The sequence below is a fragment of the Aquarana catesbeiana genome, linkage group LG01, assembly GCF_042186555.1.
Source record: "Aquarana catesbeiana isolate 2022-GZ linkage group LG01, ASM4218655v1, whole genome shotgun sequence".
In the NCBI taxonomy this organism is placed as follows: domain Eukaryota; kingdom Metazoa; phylum Chordata; class Amphibia; order Anura; family Ranidae; genus Aquarana; species Aquarana catesbeiana.
This window is the reverse complement of record NC_133324.1, coordinates 240,575,691-240,587,794: the sequence shown is the minus strand read 5'-3', so window position 1 is coordinate 240,587,794 and position 12,104 is coordinate 240,575,691. Positions and strand designations below refer to the sequence as shown.

Below are 12,104 nucleotides of genomic sequence, written 5' to 3'. Positions count from 1 at the left end.
AGTAGAAGCTGTGTGCTATTAGGCCTATACCAGGCTGCCTGCACACAGGTTCTGACAGTAGGGAGCCTATCTTTTGGCTGAAGATCACTTGCTCATCTCCCTCGACTTTATCAGGTGTGGCCTCTCTGAGCTGATGAGGGTGGGGAGCTAAGAAACCCATTTTCCCTTGGTGTGTCTGGAAACCCAGTGAGTTGTAGGAAATGGGGTAAAGAACTGGTGCCTGCACTTGAGCTTGGTGAGTAAGTGTGCACTTTACTACAATACTTGAAATACTTGAAATGAAAATAACTTCTGTATATATTTCTTTATTACAACATTGTGTCTTAGTTCAAGGACTGAATATTGCATCATTTTACTTGTTAGAAATCTGATCACATTGTATTTTTTACTCAATTTTACAGGCACATATTTTTTTAAAAACAAACAAGTAGAGAAGGGCGCCAGCATCTAAGTGTAGAGGGTGATAGGAAGGCACTCACAGGATGGAGAGGGTTAATTCGTGTTGCAGAGTTTGGCAGAGAATGGTGCTGGAGGGATGCAGACCTGCGCCAGGAAGCTGCCGACGTGTGGTTGCTGTTGTCCACCTTGGAACGTAAACAGGTGGCAGTGCGATGCAGGCATTACGGTATGTCTCCTCTGGCTGTGTTGGTCTCTTTCATTGGCTGGGATCAGGTGAGTTAGGCTGTCCAGGCGCAGCTCTGCATCCCTCCTGCTGCATCCCTGCCAATCTCTGCAACACCACATGGCTCCCCAGAGGACTCCACTCGTATTGGAACATATGCTGCTCCATCCCATGCATTTCTATCCCTTCCTTATCTGCATTCCTATCACCCTCTACACTTAGATGCTGGTGCCCTTGTCTGCTTGTTTGTTCTCACATGTGCCACAGGTTGTTCAAGACCTTACCTAAGGAGCTGTACACATCTACAGTGCTCTTAAAGAGACCTCTACCCCAACTTTCCATCCTAACCCTAAACTCCTCTGTATTTTAACATAGTGCCATAGCTTTTCCCTTTATTCTGCCAGATATTTATCTAAAGCAGAACATAACCCACTTCCCCTCACTGGTGCTAACATATTTACCTGGTCTTTTTCCAGGTACAAGATATTTGGCCGTATTAATTCCAGAATGTCATAACTCCCACATATGCAAGCCGGAGTTCATTCATTCCAGCACTATGGCGTGCTGAAAATTTACATTGCAAATAGGCTGACATGGCATGTCTCTTTTGCTATAAAAAGCTTTAAAGTTTTTAGTTCCGCTTTATAGCATGCCATTAAACTAAGCTGTGACAACGTTTCATGACTAAACATAAAAAAAAATGCAACTATATATATATAAAAAATAGTCTATTGGTAAATAGGTGTTTATAGCTCATTAAGTGCGTGTGTTTTCCTTAGACCAGTTGTTTTAAAATAATGTGCAGGACTCTATTTTTTTTTTTTTTTTATCTCTAATTATAGCAGCTGGGTCTGTATCCTAACCCTTTATTGCTCCAGGAAAGCAGTACTTGCTGCACTCATAAGATAATGCCTGTTTCCCATGCCCTCTGTTGGTTAAACCATCTTTTTTTTCTAGTTGCAAAGTCGTATTATTGTTGTATGAAACCTCCCTGGCTCTTGTGTGCAGACTGTGAGAAACAGGCACTCTGCAGGCTTTTGAGTAGAGGCACGGGGGAGTGACGTCAGCAGAGGTTCCTACAATGATTCATCAACTGTAATGTGAGCTTACTCGATTGCATTTCATATAAATAATGGAAAGTCACTCTCCATGGAGATGTTGTGCACACACACCACCTTTTTCATCATCCCAATTATAAGTTACACCTGTTTTTTGGAATGAACTGTAATCCTATTAAGGCCATTCACAATGTGCTTTTGACATAATGCACGCATTACTGTGCACTTTATCACAACACACGTCCTGTGCGCTGCTGCGATGCAGTGCCATTAATTCTCAGTTGTACCCTAACGCACCATTCTGACCGGTGTGTGTTGCAGGGACTAGCAAAAATTGTGCACACACCACTTTTTGACAGCATCCTGCACTACAGTGCATGTTAGTATGTCGCATGCACTGTACTGCGATGCAACGCACATCCATCAGAAAGTGCATTGGGGTGGCATTTAGAGTGAATGCACTTCACACACATTGCTGCAAACCCATGGTGTGTATGGACCCTTAAGCCTAGTACACAACGATCAGAAAATCGTATGAAAAAGCGATTATACAATAATCTGCTTGTTAGTTCACAGCTTTCGAGAGCCGATCACAACAGTTCATCTGAAATTATTCGAAAGAACAAACACAAAAACGTTTTCCGTACGATACCAGATTGTACGATTTTGACTTAATCAAAACAGTTTTCGTCCAAAAATACAATACAACACATTACATCACTTCCAAATTTTTATTCTGTTGTACGAAAATTTTCTTAACTGCAGTAACCTTTTCATTTTCGATATGAGACTAGCATGCAAAAAAAAAGCTGATGATCATTCGTACGATCATCTCATTGTGTGTACCAGGCTTTAGAGAATGGCAGGTTCCTGCAGTCTCAAAGAGTTTGTAAACCCCCCCCCCAAAAAAAAACAAAAAAAAACCCTGTAAAACAAAGGCATAATGAGCTAGTATGCATCGCATACTAGCTCATTATAAAATACTCACCTTAGAACGAAGCCCTCTCCCCGGCGCCCACACACCACTGAGATGGCTGACATCGTCCCTGGTGTTTCTTCTGGGGTCGCAGGCTCCAGCACTGTGATTGACCGGAGCCGCGATGACGTCACTCCCTCACATGCGCACGGGAGCCGCCGGTCACGGCACAGGGCCCTGAAGAAACAGCACTTGCGGCTGTTCCTTCAGAGCACATGTGCCGATGACGTAATCGGTTCAGTATACAGTAAATATCTCCTAAACTGTGCAAGTTTAGGAGATGTTTACAGTACCTATAGGTAAGCCTTATTATATGCTTACCTATAGGTACAAACAAACAAGGGGGGTTTACTTCCTCTTTAAGATTCCTGGAATAGTGTGCTACAGTATATTGTGCTAGTTAAATATCACTATCAGTTTTCTCTGAACTAACTTAAGTAACTTAAAACCAGTCACTAAAATATTTTTTACTTATTTATAAAATCTGATTTAAGGGTTAAATGTTCAGGGCTATCTGAGAAGTAAACTTAAGCTGGCCATACATGGATCAAAATTCAGACGGTTCAGCAGGGACGGACCGAAATTTGGTCCATGTATGGGCAGGGAGGTTGTACAAAACCACCCTGTCAGATTTTCCCCACTTGATTGGTACTGCAGGCTATAGCTTGTAGCATCGATCAATGTATTCTGACAGCAGGGAAGTCTCCCCGCTGTCAGAATACAGTAGCTCAGCGGGGAGGATTCTGGATGTGGATGGGGGAATCAAGTCAGTTTTTTTTTTATTCAACCTGCTGGTTGAACAAAAAAAGACTCGTGTATGGGCTGCCTTATACTTAGGCAGGCCATAGACAGTGTGAATTTCTTTCCTGCAACCACAGGTTCCCCCATCAACACAGACAGTGCTGGCAGGGCAATCCCTCCCACCGAGCAATTGTCTACTCTGGCTATAGCAGCCACTAGCAATAGGAAGGTTGCACTGCATTTTTATTTATTTTGCGTAGTTTTTTTGAGGCGATTTAGTTTTATTTTAGGTGTTTTTTTTTTTTTTTTTACTCAGAGCCCCCTATATCCGATCCTCATTAGAGAAACCGTCAGTCTCTAAGGGGGGTGCTGATATAAGGGGACTGGGAATATAATGGGTTTTTCTAAGGAGAGTGGAGTAATATAAGGATTAACTGATCTAATGTCGGTGCTGATATAAGGAGAGTTCACCTTATTTAATAGAGGTCTCTAAGGGGGGGGGGTGCTGACTGCTGATATAATGGGTCACCAGCAGTCACCACCCCCCTCTACACAGACTCCCCCCATTAGTCCCCTTATATCAGCACCCCTTTAGAGACCTCTATTAGATCAAGAAACCCCTCATCAGTGTCCCCTGCCCCTAAAGACCCCCATTAAACTGCCTTACCGAGAGCAGTTTCGAGCCAGGAAGTGTGGGAGCCGGAGGTTTTGGGGCAGAGCGAAGCTGCTCTACTGTAGTGCTATTTTCCTTCCTTCCATTGTGTGGGGGGCTTGGGGAGAAGGCAAAGTAGAGGCAGATGCCACATCTCTGTGTCCAGTGTGTCGGCACTGGTGCACTCACTCACAGGGCTGCTGTTAGGAATCATGGGGCATCCACCCCCTGATGAGGGGAAAAGAGTTAGGGAAAGGAGGTGAGAGAAAGGAGGGGAGGAGGCAGGAGAGAGAGGGGGTGGGGGGTGAGAGGGAGGGGGTGAGAGAGAAAGGAGGTAAGAAAGAGGGGGTGGCCTGACAGAGAGGGGGGTGGCCTGACAGAGAGGGGGGTGGCCTGACAGAGGGGGGGTGGCTGACAGAGAGGGGAGCTGACGGGGGTGAATGACAGAGGGGGGGTGGCTGACGGGGGGTAGGCTGACAGAGGGAGGGTAGCTGACAGAGAGAGGGAGGGTAGCTGACATAGAGGGGGTGGCTGACTGAGAGGGTGGACAGCTGACAGAGGGGGGATGGCTTACAGAAAGGAGGTGGCTGACAGAGGGGGGTGAGAGGGCATATGAGAAAGACACCTTAGTGCGGAGACACACAGCGCATGCCAGGCAGGGAGGTAGGACTCCGGGCGGCTGCGATCACCCACAGTCCAGCCCCCACATGTGACCAACTCCAGCGCTCGCACGTGACCCATTCAGCCAATCACAGGGCGCCAGGCTGCCTATCGCTGAGCTGGGCTCGGAGCGCACAGGCAGTATGTTTGTGATAACATTGATGGCGGGCGCGGGAATCTGGACGCGCCGCTCTAAATGTTGTGGCCGGGCCACTGGTCACAGGACGGTTGAACTGTTGCTATATGTGTCCAGGTTTCAGGCGGGTTGAAACCCAGGCACATGTGTCAAAACCCAGACTGTCCAGGTCAAAACCGGACAGGTGGCAACCCTAGTTTGTACCCAATTGATCGGTCAACTTGATACATTCAGCCTGCCACACTTCAGCAGGAAATCGAACCCTCTATAGCTGGCCTTAATCCTTGCAGATCATACGTGACATAAGGTTCTTCTGTTTGTCTCTGCTGATACTGCCATTGTCAGCCAAGCTGAATTTGTATATAAATTTCCTACATGATACAGACATAGGGATGAAGAACAGTAAAACAAGACTATCAATTACAGAAGCCCATTTTGCTGGATTTTCGGGTGAACTATTCGCCCCTGAACAAAATATGTAATAGTATTCTAGTATTTTTGAGTGAAATTGAACCTTTTTATATCTAGGGGTAATCAAACCCTTTTTGACCAACCAAATTTTGCCTATTTGGTGTGCTAGTTTACTCGGTATCTTTTTAACCACTTTTCAAATGAAAATGATTTTCATTCATTTTTTTTTAGCAGTTATGAGGTCTTCAATTTGTTTTCAAAATACCTGGACTACATTTTATGATAAGTAGATAAATACGTGTGAAAAAAAATGCAGTTTTAGTTTTTTTAGTTTCAATATTTTTATTGACTTTTAACGTAATGAACTAACAAAAATAGAACAGCATCTGTTATATATTTGGACATTGTAAAGAAATTCACGTGGATAAAATCTTTTGCTATAATCATGTAACAATCAGGAAAGAACACAATTAACACTAATGCTAAGCCTAAAGTAAAAGGTGTCACTCCACATCCCCCGCCACTCCATATGGGAGCAAGCTGTTACAGGGGCAGGATAACACTGCCCAACTTCAGGTTGAATTGTTGAAGGTTATAATTTTTGTTCAATTAGAGAGTTTCAGGACAGTAGTTTAGTTGGGCAAGTTCTAAGACCAATAAAAAAAGACCTAACGAAGTGGTGATATCAAGTCATAGGAACAGAACCCACTAACTCTTTAGTTTAGACAATCTGACGTGTAGCGAATAACAGAACCAAGAAGGTGAATTCAGTTAATTAGTCGTAAATCACAGTTAACGCTATCTGTCACCCACTATAGTACAACCGTAGGTCTCACAACTGAACCTTGAGAGAGAATTTCTCGGTGTTGTAAAGAAAAAGGGGAAAGCGAAAAGGATAGAGACAAAAGAAGGAGAAAAGGAGAGGAGAGGGGGAAAAAAAGTTGTTGTTTATTTTATGAGCTTTTGGACTAGGAGAGAACTAGGACGAAGATGTAGAAATATTAGGGGGGGAGGAGCTCGGTGTCTGCACAGTACCTATGGTCACAACAAAGGTACATGAATATATGATGCCCAGGGTTCCCATGTTCGTTCAAAGCACTTCGGTCGTTGATAATAATAGCAATTTTTTCATGTATCATAATCCATGATATTTTGTGTTTAAATCGACTGTAATACTAGGTGATACTAGGGGTGTCTTCCATGCTCCCACAATAGTGATCTTAGCTGCCAGCAGTATAAAGTAAATCAGACGTTTCAACGGACATGGCCACTCATTAGGTAAACCATTACACAGGGCCAAGCTTGGTTGTTGATCAATAGAGGGCCCTATTACCTTGCCGAGCATCGAGAACACCCTATTCCAGAATACCCTAATTTTAGGGCACTCCCACCATATATGCAACATCAAACCCCGCAATAAACAGCCCCTGAAACATTCCGATGTTGCCTTAGCATACATCCTGGCCAGGCAAGTCAGAACCAAGTACCATCTGGTGAGCACTTTAAGTCTGGCCTCTACAAGAGATACATATATTATTCCCTTATAGGCGACCTGAAGCCTAGCTGACCAGGAATCCAGGTCATCATCACAATTGGGATCCCTCTCCCAGGCCAGCATGTATGGCTGTTTCTGAGGTGGGGTGAGCAGCGATTCATACATCATAGAGCTGCCCCCTTTAGTGCCCTTATCCCTAGTGCACCTTCTGGCTGGCCAAATCGAACGTGGAAAGTAAGAAATTTTGAAAAAAATTTTAAAAATTCTGAAACAGGCATTTTTAGGACGAGGAACCATGAGAGAGGGTGAAGGGGCGTGACTGAAGAAGTGGCCGATACAATATAAGCCCTTGTCTGTCCACCACTTAAATGCCCCTATGTCCATACCGGGAGGAAAGGCAGGATTATGAAATATATTTGCCAATGGGGTGAATGCAGAAGTTAGTAATGGGTTAGTTCGCAAAGGAGTGAGATAAGGTAGGAGCTCCTATTAAGGGAGTTTTAGTTTTTTTAATGTGCAACATATTTTGCATTATTCCAGATATTTTTAGCTATTTTCTTTCTCATATTGGTCCTAAATATAGCAACCACAAATATTCCTAGGTTTCAATATACACATCAGTGCTGTATGGTCAATAAACAAGTGTGCATAATTTGGATTTCAAGAGATTAGTCATTTTCCAGTACCGTGGCTGTAATTCACTGACCTGAGTTGATATACAGTAGGGTATTATGAACATCTATCTACATGTGCCCCAGCTGCTTGTATATGTATAAATTTATGTTATTGTTCAAAAAGTATATGCTAGCAGTATACAAATACAAACCTAATGAATAAATAAAATTAGGCCGCTACACCTGTAAAAAGCCCCCAAATTAGTGTATCAATAATAGTACAGTCTTATATTTCCATTAGCCCCCATGTACATAATAGCAGGTTACAAAACATTGTCTATACATTTTTAGGTCAAGTCAAAAAGTTCATAGTAACATGTTAAAAAATTACATTTTGAAAAAAAACAAAATCCAGTGCTTCTTAGAATTCTTGCCTCACTTCACACACTCAAAACTACTAATAATTAGAAGAGGACTCATCCTATTTGTGGCAATCCAGATCGGATGTGCCAGCCAGTATTTGCCAATAAAAATGATGGCGGAGGTGGAATGTAGGAGATAGCCTAGAAATTTTGTTGAAGGGTGTATCACCAACATTCAAGGTACTCAGGTGGTCAAAACCAGTTATAATCAAAAGAACATTCACATGTATTGATACTAAAAAGCTTTTGATAAAAGTGCCCGTACATAATGGTGTTGATTTACTAAAACTGGAGAGTGCAAAATGTGGTGCAGCTCTGCATAGAAACCAGCTTCCATTTTTTTTTCTCAAAACTTAATTTAACAATCTGAAGGTAGAAGCTGATTTGCTACTATGCACAGCTGCGCCAGATTTTGCACTCTACAGTTTTAGTAAAGCGACCCCAATGTTACACAGTCAGTAGCAGACTCTGGTGTGCATGATGACTTCACTTCTTCCTGTCCCGCTTCTTCCACTTCTCTCTATGCATTTTTTCATATAGACATTATCAGGGGTTCATCCAATCACCATCATTGTTCCTGTCAGCCGATGTGCATGCAACACAACCTGATTAGCTCCTAGTGCTACCCCTCCTTCACCCAGTCTCTTCGTTGCTGTTCAAAGGCTGACAGGTAGCTGATACCACAACAGATTAAAGTGGTTCTAAAGCCTTAAGGTTTTTCACCTAAGCATTCAGGTGAAAAGCCTTCTGTGCTGCAGCTGCGCCCCCCCCCCCCCTTTTTTACCTGAGCCCGTTCCGATCCAGCAATGTTCAGGAGCGCAGCAGTTCCAGCCGCTGTCACTCTCCACTTTGGACAGATTGATAACAGCTGAAGCCATTGGCTCCCACTACTGTCAATCAAATCCTGTGAAGTGGGGGGCGGGGCCTAGTCAATGGACGCAGCAGCAGGACTTAGGAGCGAGCCCGCATGGCTGCCCCCAGGGAAAGCAGCTTTCCGTGGGGGGCACCCGATGAAGAGGAGGGGCCTGGACCGCCGGCGGGGGACCCCAGAGGAGGAGGATCGGGGCTGCTCTATGCAAAACCGTTGCACAGAGCAGGTAAGTATAGGCATGTTTGTTATTTTTATTTAAGAAAAAAGGAAGGTTTACAACCGCAGGTATTTATGCTAGTTGTTTATAAATTTACATTTACTTATTTTTAAAGGAAATCACAACACTAAATGTTTTTGCCTGAAGTTCAGCTTTAATAAACTGGTTTCTTTTAATTACCCATCTTTTCAAGGTCAAAAAATAAAAGCAAAAGACAATCTATATCTTACTTTTTTTATTGCAGAAATTAAGAGAGCAGCAAAAGTCAGTAAGAGAAAGCCATGGACCAAACATGAAACAAGTAAAGATGTGGAAAGATTTTGAGAAGCTGATGGAATGTAAGAAAACGGGTTTTCTGAAACTGCAAAATCAAGTGTTAACTGAGCGAGTGATTCAAGAAGGAGGAGAAGACCGCCTCATCTTATAGATGTTCTGCAAACTGTAGGAAGAAATATGTGTGCACCTAATGAATTTATATAAAATATATTTTAGCTAGGTTTTGGCAGTGGTATAACTGCCAAATACACTCATCTAATTAATCCATCCTGTCACTTATACACTTTAGCTGTCAAACAAATTAATAATAAAAGGTAAACTTGCATTACTACAAGGGCTGTTGCTTGAAAAGTGTTTCAGGTCTGTAGAGTCTCCAAAGCATTTGTTCTAAAATATATCTCGGTACAAGTTTAAATTACCATTTCTTTTGTGTGACTTGTATCTAGTTAAAGTCTGATTCCTTTTTATTTTGCGTAGTAAATTGATCAAAATACAATCAATATACATAACTATATTAAATGGCATTATTATTTTACAAATAATGTTTCTCAATAAAGTGGCTTTGGTGGCCATATGGAGTTGGGTAAAGATCTGACACCTACCTTTTCTTGTAATGGTTGCCTAGCCCCAGGTTAAAGCCGCAGAACAGACATTTCTTGTCTCAATCACTATTTGTCTTAACACTGTACCAATGCTCTTAAAGCGGAACTACACCCAACATATTCTTTTGTTACATAATGTAATGATTTTTCTTTTGTACTACTTGAAAAAGTTCAATAAAAACAATTAAAACAGCATAAACCTGTGTGCATAGTAAAGGGGTGCTTTAATTCTTTTATACTGTATGTACACATAGCCTATTTCGACCACCAGCCACGGGAAAACGTGGGAAAATTGTGGCGCGATTTTGCTACCGGCGGTCAAAACGTTTCTATCCTGAACGCAATTCTTTTGCGTTCAGGAGAGAGAAGGTTGAAGATCCCTTAACCTCAGCAGCTCCTAAACCCTGGTAAAAGCCTGTGTGTACATGGACACGTAGGCTTTTATGGAGTTGAGTTTAGGAGCTTTGGCAAAAAAATGCCAAAAGCTCCTAAACTCAAGTTTAGCAGCTGTAGCGAACAATTAATACCTCTGCCTGGATACCCCCTCCTTATCAGAATGTCTTTTTACAATGGGCATTTGCTGCAAAGTAAGGAAGGGTGACAGGCTTTCTAGGCTTGGCCACCAGCCATGTTGGTGTAAATAATAACAATCGTCTTGTACAAGCCATCCCAGATGATCAACCTATGGCAGCTTACAGCAATTACAAACACATTTACAAAATACATATTTAGATAAAATGGTAAAAATACTGTTTACCAGAATGTACAATTCTGTAGCCTAGGGCAATGTTTCTCAACTCAAGTCCTCAAGTACCGCCAACAGGTCATGTTTTCAGGATTTCTCTCGGGTGAAACGGCTGTGGTAATTACTAAGGCAGAGAAACTGATCAAATCACCTGTACAAAATAATGGAGAGCCTGAAAACATGACCTATTGGCGGGGCTACTTGAGGACTGGAGTTGAGAAACATTGGCCTAGGGAATAATGATCGCCCTAATAGTCAACGGTCAGTGGAAAAGTGCTCAGCCTGCCCTGAAACATTCAATTAGCTGCTTATATCATTTGTGAAAACAAAACTCACGCTCTCCTTCACATAATTATTCCTACAGCCGTTCAGTCGAGGGTGCCAGCTCCCAGTTTGACTCAGCATCACATCAATATTTTATTGAAAGAAAAGAGACACCCTTATTTATTACAGGTACTTACTGTATATAGCATCACTAATTTAAATCCCATTAAATCCTCTACTCCCTACCTCTGTTGTTACCTGGCTCCTATGGAGTTAAATGCTTTCAGGGAACTCTTCGGCTCAAGCTTGGATCCCTGATTGCTTCACTGTGATCTCGAGCCAAGCAGCAGGGCTGCGGGGGAGGGGGACCAATATAGCTACACAGGGCACCTGGGCAAGAAGAAGAGCAGAACTGTGGGGATGGCATTTACTACATCTGATCAGCTGTATTTTCCTGCAGTAGCTGAATGCTGGTGGGGAGGAGGAGAACCGGGCTTTCAGCTTCTGCAGGCATGATGGTTTCTCTTGCTGTCCAGGCCCCCTGGAGCATATGTGGGGTAACCTTTGCTACCCCTGCAACCCCTATTGCTACGCCCATAACTTACAGTTCACCTAAGCAACTACCGTGGCCTAGAAGTGGCTGCTTAACACAAGCTCACCAAGTTGAAGAGGTTTCAGTTATGTTCCGTGGAAGTTTGGCCTCGAGGGGCAAAATGTATGCCCCCTGTACTTTTCTTCTTCACAGGGAGGGGAGTTCCTGGCCCATGTTTGCTGATGTGGGGCTGGGACCTATGGATTCTTTGCAAGAGTATATTGATGGACACTTTGCAAGGATGGCCATCAGAGACATTTTGCGAAGACACCTACTCTTGGTCCAAATAAAGGGCAATACTACACTCCAGTTGAGGAGAGGAGTGTGTGCAAACAAAAATTACAGCGAGTATCCAAATGGATCTGAGACTTACATGCAACACACCCTTTTTTTTTTATTATAAGAATGTATTTATTAGTCTTTTGTTTGTTTCCCCCTTGGTTGCACTCCGGGCTAAGTTTGCCTTTTAGAATGGTAATACTTCCTGTTTGCCACCTAGGAGAGTGTAGTGTCATTCTGCTCTGTGCGTTAAGGCACCACATAAGCATGTTACACTTACATCATGACTTTTTCAATGTTGTGATGTTTTTATGCATTGTGGCACTTCCAGTGTGTGCGTGATGATGGCACGCTGCCAACGTGCTTTTAGCAGGCTTTTCCCTGTAGGAGGAACTGAGTGGAACAATGGAATACCCTGGTTTTCCAGTAAAGGGGCGGGGGCTGTGTTTGGGTGAAATCTTTATTGCCTAG

The 12,104-nt window shown here is 43.0% G+C and overlaps 1 protein-coding gene across 2 annotated transcripts in view; it reads left to right on the top strand.

Moving 5' to 3' along the window:
- IFT81 (intraflagellar transport 81) overlaps positions 1–9,952 on the top strand; it is a 230,339-nt gene extending 220,387 nt beyond the window's left edge. For both annotated transcript variants that reach the window (XM_073626490.1, XM_073626501.1), the window contains one exon: positions 9,120–9,952. In XM_073626490.1, coding sequence (XP_073482591.1) covers positions 9,120–9,302 — 183 coding nt within the window. In that variant the 3' untranslated portion in view covers positions 9,303–9,952. The remainder of the gene's footprint in view (positions 1–9,119) is intronic.
- The last annotated feature ends 2,152 nt before the right edge of the window (positions 9,953–12,104 follow it).